The sequence below is a fragment of the Chroicocephalus ridibundus genome, chromosome 3 (genome assembly GCF_963924245.1).
Source record: "Chroicocephalus ridibundus chromosome 3, bChrRid1.1, whole genome shotgun sequence".
Taxonomy (NCBI): domain Eukaryota; kingdom Metazoa; phylum Chordata; class Aves; order Charadriiformes; family Laridae; genus Chroicocephalus; species Chroicocephalus ridibundus.
Window position 1 is genome coordinate 10,647,875 of NC_086286.1, and position 20,728 is coordinate 10,668,602.

General features: G+C 48.8%; 2 protein-coding genes across 3 annotated transcripts in view; one reads left to right on the forward strand and one right to left on the reverse strand.

The window, feature by feature from the left end:
- The first annotated feature begins 2,854 nt into the window (after positions 1–2,854).
- Positions 2,855–4,024, forward strand: NKX2-4 (NK2 homeobox 4). Of its 2 annotated transcripts, XM_063330951.1 has the most exons (3): positions 2,858–3,230; positions 3,363–3,823; positions 3,884–4,024. In XM_063330951.1, the coding sequence occupies exons 1-3, from the start codon at positions 2,858–2,860 to the stop codon at positions 4,022–4,024; spliced, it is 975 nt and encodes a 324-aa protein (XP_063187021.1). The 2 variants fall into 2 exon arrangements, with proteins under 2 accessions (XP_063187022.1, XP_063187021.1); XM_063330952.1 differs by having other exon boundaries at positions 2,855–3,230; positions 3,363–4,024.
- Positions 4,025–7,005: 2,981 nt separating this feature from the next.
- XRN2 (5'-3' exoribonuclease 2) overlaps positions 7,006–20,728 on the reverse strand; it is a 50,675-nt gene continuing 36,952 nt past the window's right edge. The window contains exons 28-30 of the mRNA XM_063327944.1: positions 18,148–18,208; positions 12,617–12,758; positions 7,006–7,853 (exon numbers count right to left, since the gene is read on the reverse strand). Coding sequence (XP_063184014.1) covers positions 7,791–7,853; positions 12,617–12,758; positions 18,148–18,208 — 266 coding nt within the window. The 3' untranslated portion in view covers positions 7,006–7,790. The remainder of the gene's footprint in view (positions 7,854–12,616; positions 12,759–18,147; positions 18,209–20,728) is intronic.

The following is a 20,728-nucleotide window of genomic DNA, read 5'->3' on the forward strand; positions in this document are numbered from 1 at the left end:
GTCATTTTCCTACTGGCTCACCCTTCCTGGGCCGCTCTCCTGCTGGGCACACTCGTATTTCACTCCTTGTGCACAAGGTCCCCAGTTCAACATCTCGGTGCGTAAGCAAGCATCTCAGTGCGTAAGGTGTCTGGTTTGTTACCAAAGCAGCACCGAGAAATCAAAAAAACTCCTCCCTGCCCCAGAGGTTTGCAAAGAATCATCTCCAGCGCACCACGAGCAGCCTCTTTGCCTCCTGGGAGAGGAGCAGGAGCACCGCTCACTGTCTCTCCCAGCCGATCTCCATCCATCCACCTCCTGGGGGTCTCACCTGCACAGAGCCAGGGCTGCTGCTGGGTCCTTGGTTTGCCAAGCCGCAGGTTAACCCCAGGGCTGTTTCCCTCTAGGGCAGACCGGGGTCCCCCCTGCCTCCTCCTGCCCATCCGGGGAGGGCTCAGGCCAGGTACCCCATCCACTGGGGCAATGCCACCTGCCCTGACAACAAAAGGGCACCTCTCCGTCTGGGAGGACGGAGTTTCCAGCGGCTCCAAAAGCGACAGAAAACTCTCTTCAGGAAAAAATAAAAATAATAATAAAAAAAATTATATAAAAATATAAAATAAAGTAATAAAACAAAATAATAAAACAAAATAATAAAACAAAATAAAATAAAATAAAATAAAATAAAATAAAATAAAATAAAATAAAATAAAATAAAATAAAATAAAATAATAAAATAAAATAAAACAGTATAACTGTCATCCTTTTGAAGACGACTCTGGCAAATGAAAACCTGAGCTCAGAGGATGCCCAGCACAGAGTGCAGTGCAGCTGTACCCTCGGCACCTGGAAATGCCCAAACTGGTGGGCACGGGCAGTGGGGGCTCAGCTGAGGGCACCCCGTCCCCTCAGGGTGAGCAGGCAGGAATGTGTCCCTCCGGGGCTGCCCCGATGGGGCAGGTGGGTCTCCCTGGTGGGTCACCTCCAGCCACAGGCCCTCCACGCGGCTCCCAACGGCACGGCAGTGACGGAAGGGTTCTTTAAATGTTTTGTTGAAGTGGGAGGGGAGAAATAGGCGCAGGAAAAAAATAATGCCGACGCCAGGAATTCTGCCTGAACTGTGGGAAAATTGTTAATTCAATAAATTGTGGCAGGTAAAATTGACGAGGAGTGGGAGTTTCGAGCAGTCGGGCAGCAGAGCAGGCAGAGGTCTGAGCACATTTAACCGCTTCCCTGCACCGGGAGTTTAAGCCGGGGAGCACAAACTTTAAGCAGCGGAACTGCCCTCTCCCTGACTTTTTATCTTTTGTTTTCCTTTGATAATCACCCCAGTGTTGGAGGTGCTTTCCCCAGCAATTCTCACTAAAGGGATCAGGGAAAGGATGGGGTTTGAAGAGCAGACGGCAGGGGAAGGAAAGGGTCCGGTCCCGAAGTGCGGGACATCCCTGTCTCCCCAAAATACGGATGCATGGAGAGGGTGGCCAGTGTCTCCTGGGCCGGCCCGGGGACAAACACCGGGGGGGACGGAGGCACGGCCGCGGGGTGCTGCTTCTGGTTCGCCCGGGCGCGCACACACATAGAGCGGTGCGGAGGCGGAGCGCGCGTATCCGCGCAGAGATGCGCGGAGCTCCCGCAGGTCGGCACCGCCCGGCCGCCCCGTCGCGTCTCCCCGGGGCAGAGCGAGCAGGGACAGCCCGCAGCTCCCCACGGCCCCTCGGAGCGGGCAAGCGCCCGGCCCGCCTCGGCCCCGCACGGCGGAGCGCCGGTGCCCCGGCCCGGGGGAAACAGGGGTAAAGTTTGGCCGCGGGGTCTGGCTGTGCCCTGTCCTCTCAGCCCGCAAAGGGCCGCCGAAGCTTCCCCTCAGCTCCCTCCTGCCCGCCGAGAGCGGCGGGGGACGGGCAGGAGGCAGCCCCGGCCGCTGCCCCCCGACGGGCGCCGGGTCCCGCCGCAGGAGCGTCCGCAGCCGCTGCCCGGGGCGGGGTGAGCGCGTCCCGCGTCCGCCCCGGCTCCCAGCCTGGGGCACGGGGAGGCCGGAGGGAATATTTCGTTGTCGCAAAACCAACGACCAAACGACCAAACGACCAAAAAAAAACCCCCACAACCGACCAAACAAAAAACCACACCAAACCAAACCGCAAACGAAGCATCATCCCTGAAACGGCACCCGGCGCTGCGCGGGTCCCCGCCCGGGCCCGCACCCCGGCGGTGAGCGGCTCGGGGCAGCGGCGGCCCCGGAGCTCCGTCCCGCCGCCCCGAGGCGCCGGGGCCAGCCCACGCTGCCTCGCCTCGGCTCGGGGCCGCCATCCCGCCGGGGAACCGGGCCGGCGAGAAGTTTCCCCAGCTCCTGCCGTCGGGTTCAGGTCGGTCCGCGCCGTCGGGTTCAGGTCCGCGCCGCAGCCGTAGCGCTGCCCCGAGGGCGGTTTATTTTGGGACAGACGCACACGGAGGTGCCGTCCGCGCCCCCCCCGGCCCGTGCCGCGCAGCGCAGCGCACCGCGGGGGGGAGCGGGCAAGTACTTACGGGCGAGGGCCGCGGGGATCGGCCCGGGCCGGGGCCGCTCGGAGCCGCTCCGGCGCTGCCCCAGGACGACCGGGCTTAAGAGCCGTCCGGCGGGCGCAGGACAATGGCCGGGAGGAGGGGGCCGGGGAGGGCGGCGGGAGGCGGGGAGGGGACGGGGCCGCCCGCCGCCGCTCTCCCCCGCCGGCCGCGCTCGCTCCGCCCCCCCGCGTCTGGCGTAAACCCGGCGCCGGGCTAAAAGAAACGGCGAGCTACCGGCGCCCGGGGCTAGTGGCCGCCGCGCCGCGCCTCGCCCGCGCACGGCTCGCCGGTGCCGGCGGCAGCGCCCGGCCCGGCCCGTCTAGTCCCGTCCCGCCGCGCCATGTCGCTGAGCCCCAAGCACACGACGCCCTTCTCGGTCACCGACATCCTCAGCCCGATGGAGGAGAGCTACAAGAAGTTCGGCGGCATGGACGGGGCGGGCGGGCTGAGCGCGCCCCTCGGGCCCTACCGCCAGCCGCCGGTGCCCGCCGCCGCCGCCGTCCCGCAGCACGTCGTGGCGGGCCCCGCCGGGGCGGCCGCCTACCACATGTCCCACGGCGTCTCCCAGTTCCCGCACGGCGCCGTCGGGGGCTACTGCAACGGCGGGCTGGGCAACATGGGCGAGCTGCCCGCCTACCCCGAGGGCATGCGGAGCGGCGCGGCGGCGGGCGGCGGCTGGTACGGGGCCGGCGGCGACCCCCGCTACTCCAGCAGTAAGTGCGGGCGTGGGGCGGCGGGTGCGGGGCGGCGGGAGGGAGGGAGGGAGGGAGGGAGGGGGCGCGGGCCTGGGGTGCCGCTGCCCCCGACGGGGCGTCCGCCGGCGCTGAGCCGCCTGTCCCGCTCAGTCTCCAGGTTCATGGGCCCGTCGGCGGGGATGAACGTGGCCGGGATGGGCGGCCTGAGCGGCATCGCCGAGGGCGCCAAGGCCATCGTGCCGCTCCACGCGGCCCCGCGGAGAAAGAGGAGGGTGCTCTTCTCCCAGGCGCAGGTCTACGAGCTGGAGCGGCGCTTCAAGCAGCAGAAGTACCTGTCGGCGCCGGAGCGGGAGCACCTGGCCAGCCTGATCCACCTCACCCCCACCCAGGTGAAGATCTGGTTCCAGAACCATCGCTACAAAATGAAGCGCCAGGCCAAGGACAAGGCGGCCGCCCAGCAGCTGCACCCCGACGGCGGCGGCCTCTGCCAGCAGCACTCTCCCCGCCGCGTCGCCGTGCCCGTGCTGGTGAAGGACGGCAAGCCCTGCCCGCCGCCGGGCAGCGGCACCCCGGCCCCCGGGCAGCCCGCCCCGCCGCCCCCCGCCGCCCCCGCCGGGGCGCTGCCCGCTGCCGCCCCCGCCGCCCACCCGCACCCCGGCTCGCTGGGGCAGGCGGCCGACCTGGAGGAGCTCTCGCCCAGCCCGCCGGCGCTGCACGGCCAGGTGGCCCCCCTGGCCCCCATGGACTCGGCCGGCGTCGACTACAACGGCGGCATGGTCAGCCCCAACCTGCTCTACGGCAGGACGTGGTAATCCCCCCACCCTCCTCAGCCCGCCCCGCCCCGACGGCTGCCCCGGCCCGCCCCGGCCCGGCCCGGCCCGGCCCGGCGGCACCGGCCTGCGGGGAGCCCCGACGGCCGCCCGTGAGTCCCCGCCGCCCCGCCTCGTCCGCGCCCCCTCCCCCCCGGCCCTCCGGCCTCGCTTCGTTTGTTTGGTTTTTTTTTTTTTTTTTTAGACTTTTCCGGGGTTTTGGAAACTTGGACCCAAAGGCAGAGCCGCGGCGGGGCGGCCGACCGAGTACGCGTAGGCGTGTTGTCTGCGCGGCTACTTTGCGTGTGTCCCTGGGGGTGCGTGCGGGTGTTGCGTGTTCGTGGCTCCGTGCCCCGGGCCGGCTCCGTGTCGGCCGCGCGCCTCCGCCGGGGGCCCGCCCGGCAGAGCTGCCCCGACGGGGCGCCCGCCCGGCCGGCGGCGGGGGGCGAGCCGGGGAAGCGGGGATAGGGCCGGCGGGGCGCCGGGCTCCGCTCCCGGCCCGGCCCCGCTCTCCTGCGGCCGGGCACCGGCAGCCAAACCCGAACGTACCCGGGAGCCCGCGCCGGTGCGCGTATACCTTACAGACCCATTGAACGCGAACAATAAATCTTCTGAAGTGCAACTTATCTCAGCAGAATTAATTTTATAAGGGTGCCCCTGAAGTGCAATTTCATTATTATTTGATTGAAGGTAAATTGAATTGTAACTCAAGGTCGAGGAGGCGGCGAGCGGGGCGAGCGGCGGGCAGCCGCTGCCTTTTTGGAGGACGGGGAGCGGCTGGAGGAAGAAAATAAAACAAATCCAAGCCCGGCAGCGGCGGAGGGTGTTTCGGCAGAAGAGCTCTCGACCGCCGGCGCCCAGATTTAAGGGGGAAAATCGCTTTTATCGTTATTATTAATTATTGCTTAGTTAAATGAATGGACTCGCGTGGACACGGTGCGCGTCCCGTGCGACCGCCGCAAACCCCGGCGCTTCGCTGCGCTTCCGACGGGCTGCAGAGAGCACGGACACCCCGGCCGTTCCCGGGGCCGGACACCGCTTTCCTGCCGGGAGAGAGGGGGGATCGGGCCCCGCAGCGACCGTGGCCGCCGGGCTGCAGGAGGAACGACGGAGAGCGGTGGGACGGATCGGGGCGGCGGGGTTTGTCCCCTCTCCTCTTCCCCGAGGAAAGCCAGCGCACCGGGAAACGCACCTGGGAAGTTTCCAGCAATTTTTCTTTCTTTTTTTTTTTTCCAAATTTTTTTTTTTTTTATTTTTACAATAAAAGGAAACGTTGTTCTCAAGAGTTGGCTGCTTCGTTCTCGGTGTACGTACGGATGCAGTTTGACCGCCCCCGGACAACGCCAAACCCCCCTTTTTTCCACCTCGCTCCCCGCCGCGAAGAGGATTTCGTTCCGCGCCTCCCGGCTCCTCCATCCTCGGGGGGGGGTGTCCGCTGAACCCCAGCCCTTCCGGGGGCTCCCCAGCCTCGGGGACCGCCGGGACTGCGCCGTGAAGGAGCGATTCCGGGGCGGAAAAAAAAGGCTTTCCGTCGCTTGTCAGCCCAGGGACCGACTCCCTGTTCCCGGCCCCTTCCCAAGGGCCGGGAGAGGAACGGCGGGGATCTCCCCCTTCCCCTCTCGGCGGCTGCCGCACTGGGACCGCTCCCTGGGGGGGATCCCCACGGTTTTCCCCCCTCCCACGGCCGGGGTTCCACGGGACATGGCTTGGAGGTTGTGGTTCGGAGTGCCCGGGATGGCCCTTGGGAAAGGAGAAGGGTCTGAGCCCCGTGGGGTGAGACACCCCCCGCCTCCATCCCTAGAAGGCATCACGCCGGCTTGGAAAACACACACACACATAGATATTTTCAAGTAGAGCAGCTCTAGGACTGTCACGGGGATCCTGTCCCCAAGGGCTATCCCCAAACACCCCAGCGGCTCCAGGTGCTGGGAAGCGCTGGGATGCAGCAGGGGCACACGCCTGGGCAGGGGGATGCAGCCAGCAGAGCGGTGATGCTCCACAGGCAGGTCCCGCACCCCATCCCTGCTTGACGGTGCCGAGGAACCAGAGCCCCCGGCCAAGCGCGCTGCTCTAAGCTCTGATCCGAGGGCGTTGCATCTCCTGGGGCCAAGGGCAGGATCCACTCGGGAACGCCGTCAGCTTTGAGACTTCGGAGGCGAAGAGCTGGGCAAGGGGAAATCTGCAGGGACCGGCCCTCCCCAGAATGTTTATCCAGCCCCATTTTCATACCCCCCGCCCCCAAACACAGGGAGCAAGGGACAAAAGCCCACTCACACCCCAGGTTCGCTTTCGGAAGCAGGGGCTCCTTCAGAGGTGTGAGGATGAGCCATCCCACTCCTTGCTCCAGCCTCACACTCAACCACTGCATTTGCATGAAAATTCGCATTTGCTGCTGGTTTTGTTCTGCTCGAAAAGCAAAATTACTTTTTTTGAGACCCAAATATTTTCCCGGCTGAGGGAGAAGGCCATTGGCGAGGGCTGATGGCGTCTCCCAGCTCCAGGCAGGATGGCAACTCTTTGCATTACAATGAAGGATTCCGCTCCACCCTCAATCACTTGAAAATAATGAATCCAGTTTCATGATTTCTTCCTCCCAAGGTTACATTGGTCCGGTCTTTTTCCTCGTCGCTGGTGATTAACAGCTGGGCCCTCGAAGGAAGGGGCTGAAAAACTCCTCGCAGGAGTGCTGTGTTTTGCAACCTCGCATAGGGGCAACAGCAAAGCTTTGAAGTTTTCTGATGTATACAATACATGTGTTTAATGGAAAAGTCGGAAAGATGTCATATTAGCATTAACGCTGCCCATTTAACTGGATGCTCTTGTGATTATTTTTTTTTTTTTGATTAAATGAAGATTTTAAATGCTACTGTAGAGGCTGCGTGGAATTATTTTCCAAGAAATTAATATAAGTGTGTGCACAGAGGTACAGATCAGAGATACAAACGCCTTCTGGAGGGGGCTGGAAATAAACCACTCGATACTGCTCAGAATTTCAAAAGCCACTTTATAAAGCAAATAAAAATATTTACTGATTTGGTACACTCACATGGAAAAATCCCTAGAAAGAGTGCTAAAAATGAATGGAAACTCTGTACTTTGCAGCTATTTTAAATTATATATCAAAACAGACAAATACATCTTCCGTGCTTGTTTATGTTACAATAACAAAGTCAAAAGCAGGCACAAGTTGTAAAAGTTGAAATGTTTTACTTCAAAGTCCAAAAAAAAAAATCTCCTCTCTTTGTGAGAAATTCGAGGAAGCATCTGACAAGGAATACCGACAGCCATGTCTTTAAACACCGTGCTCCGCAGGCTGCCTGCTGCGTCTTCCCCCAGAGTTAATAAAATCCGATTTCTATGCATTCTTTAAAACTCTGTGTCTGTTTTCAGGCTCTTACGCGTGGAGTAAAGGATGTTTGGAGTTCAGATTGACAGGCACAGCTAAGCACAGCTTGTATACGCAATAAAGACAAAACAGCACTCCTACCTCATCAAATGTCTCACAGGCAAATCAGCAAGTCTAGTTTACTCAAATTTTGCAATACCGCTATTTCCAAGCAACATAGCTCCCCACCAAACAAAAAATAAAAAATAATCAGTTTGGTAAGAAATGTGCACATTTAAAACAAATATAATCGTTTAAAAACTACGGGTATGTTTCCGAAGGATTCCTTTTTTTCCCCCCCTCCCCCCAAATAATAAAAGAACAAAAACATAAATCCCAGACATTTTCTATACTTAAAAAAAAAAAAAAAAAAAAAGTCAAGAGCTAATTCCAGCTGTATCTTCCTGAGGGAGGTGGTAGCGGGTAGGGCCTCCCGGGGCCATATGCCTGCAAACAAACAAAAGCAAGCATTTATTTTTTGGATTAACATCACGGTAAACAAGTTAGCCGAGCTTCAGGCGCCATACAAAAAAAAAAAAAAGAGACAATACATCCTTTGCACAGAAAAGGTACCACAGGCAGAGCCTGACGTCTCTTCACGGCGTTTACAGATGCTCTCCTGAAAACACCAGCTTTAACTTCCACCAAGGGAGAGAGCGGTGCCGTACGGCACCGGCTCAGCTTCCAGCGGTACCGCGGGAGGAGCGACACTTCCAAATCAGAAATAAATTCACCAAAAGACAGCACCGAAGACAAGTTAATTCCAAGCTTTAACACCTCTGCATGTTCCTTGCTTTCGGCAATGCCGGAAGCAGAAAGGTACCGAAACGTTAAAGCCACATACACACATATACACACACACAGACACACACCTGAAGGGCAGATTTGAAATGCAAATTTTTAATTCCTACAGAAACGTGGGCTTTGCAGTACGTACACTTACGCTTTGCACAGAGTAATGATGTAAGTGTCGTTTTTGTGGACTAAGTACAGTATCAATTTGAGATGCGTCGATGCCTGTACGCTGTTAGCGGGATTAGTCAGCTTTACTTTTTTAGAGGAGAAAAAAATAAAAATAATTTCCCTCAATCTCTGTTTTAGTTGAGAGCAATCTTACGCTAAAGCAAGGCATGCATTTTTACAGATTGGTTTTTAAGGAAAAAAAATAATTGTATTTGTTACGGAAGCAGCATTTTTCATCACTCATTCATTTTAATAATAGGTGAAAGATGCCTAAATCCCACCTTGGAAATCATTGCAAATTAGGTATCTTTTTGTATTTAAATTTAGACGAGGCATTCTGTACGCCAACTATCCAGTGAAAAATCTGTTGGAAAATTTGAATTTCATAATACTTTCAAATTATTTCAAAATCTGATGTATTGCAGAGACCAGAAAGTTAATGAAACGCGATGCACTAACGACAGCTATGGGGCTTTGTTTGTTTCTCGCTTGTGGGTTTTTTTGGTGGGTAAGAGGGGCTTCCTTTCATGTCTTTAAAAGCGAAACCCATCTTTATCCTGTCCTGCGGGGGCTCAGAGATAACGGCTGAAACTGAAGCGACAGGGAGCAAACCTGTGACAGGGGAGTCTCACTTCAGCCTGCTCGGCTCAGGCAACCCCAAACGACTTTCGGAACAGAAACCCATTTGTCACCCCCTGTTTTTAAAGGGCTCTGAAAAAGCCGTGCGGAACACACTGTGTCCACTATCAGGAAGGTTTTGTGTTTGTTTTCAGGGTTCGATTGTAAATAAGTTAAAAAAGGGAACAAGTTGACTATATGCCTCGAAAAATCCTTCCAGTTACATAAATAGCAGGAATCCCTGCACGGAACTACAATGTAGAGGTCTTGTAACAGTTGCACGAGACATTTATCTGGACATTCAGTTGCGCATTACTACAGACTGAAGTAGAAACGTCAAACACCTGCACAACAGGATCAAGTCTATTCCTTAGGTTTCTGGAACAGCTGGAAGACGCCAACAAATACCCACTACCACAGAGCAACCCATATCCATGGCAGATGCATTAATTTTGTAAGCACTTTGCAGCAGCACGTTTATTAACCTCTTCAGACCATGTTCTGTACGCTGTAAAAAAAGAATTCAGAGGTGAAAGGGACCAAAGATAATTATTTATGCTGCTATGTGTCACCACTTCCACTTGAATCCCTTTTCAAGGCTTTAAAGCTTTGAAATTTACAGGCAGCAATGCTAGCTTCAATTATTGGTTTTGCACCCTAAACCCTTTAAGGTAGCTTCTAATTTTGCTCTGGTGCTGTCAGCCCCGAGGAAATAATGACATCTGAAAGTTCATTTAAAAATACACCAAAAAAGAAAAAAAAGAGGAAACAAAAATTTAAAAGGAGATTAAAAAAAAACAGTTGGAAAGAGACTTCCGCAGAGGAAATTTTTTTAAGGACGCAAATTTACTTGAGCTGAAAAATTTGTCCTTAATCATCATTTATGTGCATACAAATAAAACCGCTGTCACTGCCCAGTTTAAATATCCTTTCGTGATCCAGCAGACGTGTCCTATGCTAGCGACAAGTGAGTTACGTTTTGGGCAAGGCGAGACTACGGTATCACCAAAGAGCAATATGCCTCCCATTTAATCATTCAGGTGGCAAACAGCTGGAGAGCTGCGAGGGCAGAGGTTTTGTGTCACTGCCAGGCTGTAGATGTCCACGATGCTCTGAGACCCCTCAGTTACGAGACAGCTTTCCAAAGGTGAAGTAAGGGAGGGGTGCCCTCCCTGAGCCCCCGCTGCAACCATTTCTGGAAGACAATTCTTGTTCACCTTTGCGATTCCAGCCGTAGCCGTTAAGCATGAAGATTTAAGGTTGGGAATGAAGTACGCAGGATAAAAGCTAGAGCAGAGTATGGCGCAGCAGACAGACTTTTTTCCAAGGATCTATTTTCCAGCCCTAATTAAATACCACACAGACTCCACCAACGTCAAAATCCTCCACCGATTTTTCTACATTATTCCAGCAGCCCCTGTTATGGATTAGTGCCATTATGCATTTATTCCTTTGTCTCCAGTGTTTTAGGTAAACCTGCGTAAGGCAAAATGAACGATTTCTGAAAAGTGATCCTATCAATACACCTCATCCAGATTTGAAATATACTTAAAAGAAACCACTGGGGACTAGTGGGGCAGCATAGCCAGGATTCAAGCCCCACTGTTTCCCCAATTAAGCCTTATGTGATCATAATCCACACTGTCTAGTTTTGCTTATAGCCAAAACCAGTCCTGGAAGGATTTATACTCGCAATGCCTCCTCACTACACCCGGAGCAAGAGTGTGTGGTGGCATACTTGCCTCTTTTTTCACCCCTGTTTCTTGCTGCAACACCAATACAACAACGGAATAAGCTAAAGGCAATTCTTACTCCAGTCTTAAAAGCCTCCTCTGCACTAAAAATGGTTCAGAGTAGGAGTTGGGGAGGGGCGGAGAAGGGAATCTCCCCGCTGCTAACAAGGGTTCAGCTGAACAAGAGTGTAAGAGTTGGGAGCGCTGGGGCAGACTCCTCGCCGGCTATAGATCTTTTCAGCAGCACCATGTAATCCTGCAGTCGGCAGACAATGCTGAGAACCGTATTAGCAGCTCACAGGCTGTTTCTGCTGGGCTTCGGCCCTGACAAGCTGAATCAGACAGAGAAGCACAAGGCACTCTGCAAAAAGCTTCCCCAGCAAAGGCCAAGGGCTCTTCTCTTACAAACTTGGTTTGACAGTATGTGTTTTTATTGTACTGGTTGCCTCAAAACCCCCCACACCATAACGATGTCACGGTGCAAAAGTGGTTGTGATAGATAGCACTACCTGAGTCTCCCAACCAGCACAGAAATGAAAAACAAGGTGCAACAAGAATCAGAGAAGTGGTAAAAAGGCTATAAGACGACTTTCGCACGTGCTGTATGACATTACAATTTAATAGATTGTACTTGCAGTCCCTGCTGTATAAGCAAAGGAGACTGGGATACCACCCAGTATAAACAACGCAGGACAAAATTTATACCTACAGGAAAATGACTATATGCTGCCGATAGCTTGGAGAAACAGCCACAGAAGTCAAACACCACATTTGACTGTTTGTGCTATACTGTGTAACACAAACGTTGGCGCCTTGGGGAGATGGGCAGATGGGGAAGAAGAAAAGAAAAACTAAGAGTATACACTAAAAAGTGACTTGTCTTGAGCATGTTCATGAGAGGCAGCTGAACCAGGTCCCAGCAGAAGGCAAATTTCAAACAGTTTGTGCCTCAGTTTCCATATAAAGGATTGGGAAATAGTGCTGTTACTAAGCAGCTGAGCGCTCTTCCTCCTCTTTCCCTATTACTGGTCAGTAACCTCCCCACAGCTAGGTAATAGTTCTGACTTACCAAAACAGCAACAGAACTTTCATACGGATAGCTGAAATTTATTTTAAACTAGTACACAGCATTGTAAATACTCAAATTTCTAGTACAAGAATATATGCAGATTAAGTTTTGACTGGGAACACACACGCACACACACACACAAAAAAAATCACATAAACAAAATCACCTGCTGCTTTCAAGAAGCATTTTCATTCTGTGGCATTTTCATGAACTGATGACAAAGTCACCTTTAATTTTGGATGAGGTTCTGCTATCACGTTCACTTGTTCTCATTTAACCACACAAAGGTATCTTCATGGGTACTTTCAGAGACATGTTTATTTCTCTGGCTACTAGAATCTAATGTTTGCATTTAAGTAGTTTTTCAGCTAAGAGAAAGCCAATAAACATTCGAGGGGAAAAATTAATGAGGTCATAAGAATCTACACTTGAAACAGACTGGGGAGAAACTCTCCTTTTCTCAAAACGTGCAGCTGTCAGATTTCCTTATAGAAGAGGAAGACTCCTCTTCTACAGAAGAGGTTGAAATACTTGCTTTCAGATTATGTTTTCTCAGGCTGCAAGAAGCGTGTGATGTTTGATCTACTTTTAATGAAAAGCAGTGGTGGCATTGTCATGGCATGGCCATTTTCCAGGGGTACACATGGAGGGGCTGGACAAGGCTGGGAAGCTTACCTGTCAGTGCTTTCACTGGCGACACAGCTGCTGGGCTAAAACCCAGCTCAGGAACACCTACCGGTGCTGCATTCACTCTCGATGGCCACGCATGAAGGAAGCCTTACACAGGAGGAGAACAAAATGTGCAAAATTGGGCAACATTTTCATACCTGTCTTCCCCTGTCCATCCGATCTTCAGGTCTCTGTGGGTAATTCATTGGTCCACCCAGCCCCTGATACTGATTGGGCTGGAACTGATTTTGGGATTGCAGCATGCGGTTCCAGGCAAGAAGAGGAGCAGCCCCAGCATTTCTGCGTAAAGAAGAAACACATTGCAGCATGAACGTAGCTCCCAGAGAGTGCTTCACACCACAAAAATTCAGATTTTTATAGTCTTGTATGATAAATGATTCGATTTGCCTCAGAGTTAAACACTATCACATCCAGCTATGGTACCGCAGATGGCCATGTCGTTAGAGACAAATGCCGGGGGGGGGGGGGGAAATAATCTTCCAAGATTCTCCTACCAAAAGGCCACATTTGCTTATTGCTTCACCACAGCTGAAAAGCTACAGAACCAGGTACTATCACAAGCAGCAAATTCAATTTTGCAAACCAGAGATTTATCCAAATTCCTTGGAAGGATTGTGCCCATCTTTTATTTTAGGGGCAAATTTGCCACTTCACCCGCACTGATCTTGAACGTAGATTTAAAATCCAGATATCACCAAGTTAGCTAAATGTAACACACCATCCAAAGAGTAAACATGTGTGATACAGGAGAATGGGGCTTTCTTTTCTAAATGTCCAGACTCTTTCTGGGAGTCCATTCTTTCTAGTTAATTGCAGGTTGCAAATGAATTCTTACTGCGAGTATTCTGAATCTAGGGTAGGGGCCTTGGCTGCTTTTTCCCATCCATTATTCTGCTCAATATGTCAGAAGGTCTGATCGGGAAGAAACCTTTTCAAGTTCTATTGATGCCGTTTTCAATTGACCACGGTGACCTAGCAACATAAGCACTAATTGGCATGGACTGACTGACATTTGGTGTACAGTTTATATGGGAACGCAAATTCAACATCCATTATAATGTAGTTTGCCATCCTAGATTACTAACAGCAAGAAATGTTTTAATTGCCTTTAAGTACCTATTCTAACATTACAATTATAAAGCAACAGGTATAATACATCAAATCTTTGTTTGATTAAAAATATTTAGAAAAACGATATAGCCATGATATAGTTTTTAAAGCTGAGCACAGGTAAGGGTACAAATCCTTACAGAATTCCTATCAGTGATGTTCCGCAGTACAATATATTGTTGTAAAGGAAAAACACCGGGCAGTCGAGACAGTTAATCTTTTCTGACCCCTGTTTAAGAGCGAGTCAGTTGAACAGCGTGCAGCCAGCCTGCTGAGAGACAGGACTAGCGGAGAGCATGAGCACTGCATCTCGTATTTACCTGCTGCACCGCTGAACCGAAAGTTAACTCTGTACGTCTTCAAAAAGCCTCTGCCTAGATTTGCTGGATTAAACTGTAACACACCGTTCTTCAGCCTTGGAGGAGTAACCCTCCCCCAAAGGCTGATATATTCTTTCAAACGCCCGCGCAGTTCAGGGAGGAGGTATGACTTTCATGACCAAGGGCGGATTCGCAGCCAGCTGTACAATGTCGGGCAAACCGAGCTTTGAGCAACTGAGGAAGCGATGCTGGGAGAGGAAGGTCTTTTAAACACACGTTTCACCAGCTAGAGCAGAGGCAAAGTTGGAATCAAGACAGGTTAAACGTAAGATTAAAGTGAACGAAAACAGGCTTTTTGGACGTGAAGGCTTTCTGATTTTGAATGCAAATTGCTTTTGGTTTCACACTAAAGCCTGCAAGACAGCTGCTCCACCTGGTCAGATTAAGACCTGCCTGAATTTTAGAAAGGCAAAAGAAACTCCTACCACCTCCAGAAAGAAAAATAACTTGATTCCTGTTTATAAAAGTATGAGTCTTACTTGATAAATATGCAATTGGTAAATACGATGTGTAATACATGTACTAAAAATGAACACGCACAAAAGCTAAATGGTAATACCAAACTGTGTGGTTTTATTTTTACTTCAGAGGTATGTCTAGAAATGCAAAATGTTATCCAAATCATTCATTAGGAGGAGCAATATTCTATTTAAAGTTAATAGCACATTACACTTTCCGGGACTAAACATTCAAAATCAGTATTCCAAGTATGATATTCCTTTTGATTAAGTATGTTGAGTACTATTTTTTTTTTCCCCTCATCGTTCCTAGAAAACAGCAGACTTCCCAGGAAGAATACACTACTCAGCCTTAAGGAAAACTACAGTGAATTACCTACGTAGCCCCAGCTCTAGGACTTTCATCAACAGTCATTCAGTATCTACAGCTTTGCCAACACGCTTGTGATAAATACCCTCAGCGACTGATGATCACAGGCCAACACTTGCTACATGCCTGGAACAGGGAAGTTTGACACAGATTTCATTTGACATTACTATGTATTTGGCACAGAGTTTAAACTTTTTATTTTAATAAAGTGCTGCTTAGAGAAGAGTTGGAATATTTAACAAATAAAACACGTTAACACTAACATCCCTATTATGTTGGGGCATTTTTGCTTTGAGGCCATCTGAGTGAAACTGGTGATTTTCAGTTAGGGCCACTACATAGTCTAGAGGATAAAGCTAGTAGGAAAAGGAGAAAAAAAAAAAAAAAAAGAAAGAGCTGCAATGCATTTTCTGGTCTTAAAACCAGAAATGCAGCTTACACCTTTTTAGTACTCTTAATTCACAGACCTAGGTACTATTTTTAAAAACCAAAGTTTTAGATTTTCATCTGGTAAACAGAAATCAGGAAATTACGAGTCCTCGCAGCACTTGACTTCCTGTTCGTCTCGTGGATGTATTAATTGGCGATTCAAATTACCTGAGGGGGGAGATTTGTACGCAGCAAAGCTGTGCCTCTCAGGTAACAAAAAAAGAATTGTGTCACTTGGAAAATCACATGAGTTCACATTGCCAGTCACTCAAATGCACTGTCCAGAGTTATCTCAACTTACGATTAAACTAAAGCATGTCCATACAGGGTAGCTAAAAATGCAACTTCAGGAAACTTTATACAGCAAAACATTTCTGTGGTCCAAACTTAGCCTCTCTGGAAATCTCTTCTATGAGCAAGTTAAGCAAAAGGATTTGCTTAACCAGACTACAAATTTCCATCATCCAGGCAACCAGGTAGCAAATATGTATAACCTCTGAAACGTATCAGATCACCAGCACTAAAGGCAGAGGATGAAATAATCTTCTGCAATGTCCAGTAATGCAGCCCGGTCAGAGCAGGGCCCGAACAGGACGTGCTGAAAGACAACCTGTTCAACGGCAACTCACCAATTTTATTTTACTTGCTGCACACTGAACTGCACCACTAAATATAAAAGTGAGAAATCTTATGCAGGAGACAAGATCATCTGGATTACAAAGAAGCAGCTTTACACTACTGGGTTTTTTTTTCCACCCAGGCCTGTGAAGCAAGAGCTAGTTTAGTCCCCGCTACAATATCATATCCCCAAAACAGCACAAAGGCTCCAAGCTTTCCTGGCAGGGACTGGGCTCCTTGCTTGATGTCGCAAATCAAGGATATCGTAGCCTCCTGCCAACCCACTTCATCTGAAAAGGCTGGAGCAGGGGCTGGCCTCTCCCTCAATTACTTTCTTCTCGGGAGCAGAGGTGATGGAGAACAGAAATTCCTTGCCACTCTCCCCAGTAGCACCACGTTACTCCTGGAGCACCTGAAGCTGCAGCAGCAAGCGGGGACAGCCTTGGGGGCAGCGGTATGGCAAACTGACAGCTCCCAGGGAGTTACCTGGGAAACTGAAAACCTCTCAAGGGGGTTTCAGTTCAACAGGTCCACCCATTTTTTCCTGCACCAAGCCTATCTACCTTTATTTTTCTGTTTAAACTTCGGCGTAAGCCTCCATGCTTATCTCTGTATGGCAACTAACTCAACATCAGCCCTAAGCGTCTGTTCGATTTGTTCCCCCAAATCGAACACCTTCCAAGAACATGGCAAAATTACTTATCCTCAGCAAGGAAATTGGCAAGTTAGTGATTAGTGATTTTCATAAACCAGTTTCCTCAAGTCGGGGAACTGAATAGTGAGGTCAAGACCACACCACTAGAAGCAGCAGGACACGTTAGCAGATCGGATCAGGAACACTGTCTATCTGCAAAAATGCTCTGAAGTACCTGGGCAGTGTGCGGTCACTTCTAAAAATATTAGCACAAACCAAGCACAGTAACCTTATCACAAAAAAAAAAAAAAAAAAAAGAAAAAGAAGTGTATTTCAAGTGAGAAACAAACAGAATTTCTGTCTGAAAGAAGTTATTTATATGCGAATTGGGAAACTCTTCCACTTTGCAAAAATAAACAGCCTGGTAAAATGACAGAAGTATAGCATTGTAAAAGTAATGACAAACTACAGGCCTGTAGCAATATTTCACAAAATGGTACTATATAAATCGGATTTAATTAAGGTGTGGGAATAGCAACTCCCACAGACAACGCGATATTAAAGTTTGTAATGCAAGATTCATTTATAATGGAATATTCCACACTGATGTGGCACAGGACAAGGGAGCCAGACTTATTTCAATAGGGATCAAAACGGTTGCCATGGAAAGCGTGATTGCGCAGAGCTCAATAAATTCTCCCAAAGCTGATATTTTCAATGGTTAACATTCACAAATAAAACCACGAAAAAAAAAGTTGCGCCTCAGAGCAGAAACTTCAATGATCTCGCATACGCTCTCATTCCTCCATAAATATAAATAAATATCATTATTCATAGCTTTCACAGGTACGCTGGAGTTTATAAAGTCCATCTGACTTAAGGACATACAACCTATCAATGAAGGAACGCATGTAAAACATCCCTTATTATCAAACCATGTCACATTCCTTCTATTCGATGGCACTTATTGGACTGCAGATTCCATAATCCTTCCCTGAGTCCCTTCTGCATTTAATTCAGTTCAGTCTTAAGTAGTTAAAGAAACTGTTTTCAGTGGCAACTAATAACTACTGACCTACAGTGACACTGCCCTACAATAGGCTTGTCAGGCCTGAAAAACTTGTACCAAAGAAGCTGATTAGGACTTCAAGAGGTTTGTAGCAAGAATCAATGGCTAGTCTGTACTAATGCTGCGGTTGCGGCACAGGAATGATAAAAGTGGAACACCATTAGTTATGCCTCATTAAGCTCCACAGCCCTCCTAAAAAGAAATTTGTTTAGCCTGTCCAAAATCTAATGCAGTTTTAAGCTCTCTGTGTTCAATTTCATAGTATCTCAAAAGCTTCAATAAGATAAAGGCCAAAGAACCAAGAACGTACCAAAGCACCAACAGTAAAGTTAATTTTGAAGTCCGAGTTTTAACGGAAAGTGTTTTTGCCTTCTTTTTTTAATACAAAGTACTCAAGCCTTTTAAAGGATGAACACCACATAGTGCACTCACAAAATATAAATAAATCATGGACATTAATTAAACCTTAAAAAAGCCTGCTGTTCAGCATGATTCAAACAACGAAGTTCAAAACAAAGAGGAAAAAGTTGTGAAGCCCGGCAGAAGCAAGTACATCCCCCCTGGGCACATTTTACAAAACTTCAATCCCTCTTGCCTTACCTCTGTGGTGTCTGTTGAAACAAGGGCGTAGGACCTCGCCAAGACTCCTGGGGTCTAAGATCTAGAGGGTAAAACAAAATGTTAAAACAAAAAAAGAGCAAGTATACTTAAAGAACTGTGTTCCACCATCTCCAAGTCGTTGGTTACTGTTGCCGATTTTGATAGAGCCCTTATGTCCATCAGTTGCAAACTTAGTACTAATTAACCAAAGGCAACTTTTTTTTTTTTTTTTAATATGTCAAATAGGATTCAAGTTATAAGAGGAATGAATTTTAATTGCTGGAACTAGCATCAGTTAGTGCTGGGACACTTCACAGGTATCTTCTCTTGAATGATCAAAAATGCAAACCCACGTCTGCTACCGTAACAACTGAAGACTTCACTTAATGCTTACAATTCTTAGAAACACATTCATCACTACACTACATGAAAAAAAAAAAATAGATACATATACACGTATGCACACTGCTGTGTCATCAACACAACACACCGTGTTTGTGAGAAACAAATATTTAATACTCAAAATATGTGCAAGTTTCCCTCTGATTAGGCTGAGTTATTCTATAAAGCAAACTAAAAGAATGCCCAAAGCACTTAATAAAGCAAACAATTCCACTTTATTCATGTTATATATAGAGAGTTATATTTAGGATATATTTAAATATAGTAAAATATATTTAAAAGTTAACCTAGACAATGATAATATGATAAAAATCTAAAATGATAATATATAACCTCTAACGATAATATAATAACAAAAATCTATTAATGATCTGTCAGATCACATAATCAGACTGAATTAAACCTTTTCGTGTACAAACTTGGCCAGAGACCGATCACTGCAGTCATAAGAAACTGCGGCGAAAAAGACCACCCAGTTCTCAATTGTTTCTCCTACCCAAACTAACTCTTTACAAAGATGTAGCAGCGACAACATTGCTTTAAGAGGACATGCAATTAAACGGTTGTTGTCCTTCTAAATAAACTGGTCAGTAAACAGGATAAAAGAAATCGCTAATCAATAGCTCCCCGGTCAGTCCACAACACTCAAATTGTGCATCAATCAAAAGCTTCAGTTTCAGTGACACCTTTGATTATTTTCAATGGTGTTTAAGTGTGACCTAATTTCAACAGCTGGTTCCAGAAGCTGTCTAATGGATGCACTGCGATGGGACAGCAACGCCCTGCTAAACCGCCAATATTCAAGTACACTGAAGCTTTGCGATAATTTGAAAGAAAAGAAAAAAAAACCAGACAGAGAGGAAAAACCTGCACCTCTCTCCTAACTCTGTCTGGATTGTTAGCAGGCTGTAATGGTCTGACCCGGACAGAAACCTTTCACGGCAGCACTCGAGCGCGCGGGGGAGGGTGCAGGCAGCCCCTATCGAAGATAACACCGTTTCATCAGGGGAAATAAATTCTGACGCCCAGCAGCTCCGCCGTTCCTGCCTGGGCCTCCTCCGGGCAGAGTCATCCAGCCCACCCAGCCCAGCAACATCCTGGGCTGCAGAGGGGTACATGCTGCATTTTATTTGTTCATTAAACATTGCATACATACACACACATCAACCAATATATACACACACATACACCGTTACCAACTGATGCTCATAACGAGGTATAATTGATTATTTCCTATATACTGTAACCAAACCAGTGGAAAGCATCACAAGGACCGAAGATGGGTACGTGGCACTTTTATACTGACCAGCCTGTGAATCACAAGGACTCTCAGTGCATAAACAGGCTGTATGAACACGATGCCTTAGTGATGATGCGTCTGCTTTTGAATACAAGATTAGTGCAACACAAGAAAACCCAGGCTCACAACGGTGTCTTCAGCTACTCTGGGGAGCGATTAAGACACAATGTTAAACTGAAGCTTAAAAAAAAAAAATAAGTAAAAAGATGAAATTGCAAAAAAAAAAAAAAAAGTATAAATTGGTGACATTTCAGAGTGTCACTACTTTCAATCCAAAAATAACCTAAAAGGACTTTTTATTTCTAATAATTTCAAAGTTTCACAGACACCAGCACCGCAGAAATACATGCAATGTAGCAGGACTACAGTCTGCTAACAACATTTTTGGATGCACAAAACCGCTCTATCTGTAGCTGCTAACACCTGTAGTTCTTCATCTGCAGTTGCCACGATGAGGGCTAGGTTTTGACTCCGTCACCATAACCAGACCTGCAGTTTTCCTAAGCCTGTCTCAGTTCTTCTGCTTGCTGGGAGACACAAACTTCCAGAAAAAAAACAACCCCACTATATTCCATGGAGAATATTGGCGATTATTCCACCCTTCTCCTCTGTGCAGGCTGAGCTAGGCAAGAACCCCAAGTATCCGGACAATTATACAGACTAATACAGTCTCTCCCTCCCTGACCCTCCCTGGTCAGAACTTCACATTTTAATTGAAGTTTATTAACACATTTTCCATTCCACTGCCAGGGTCAAATGGTGCTCTAGTGAGAAACCCGGTGAGATGATGCTGGTCTCACCCTGGCACAGTGTTTCCCACTCATACAGACCCCTGCTTAAGGGCTAGTTAAAAACATGTGTCCTACTTAATCACTTTCT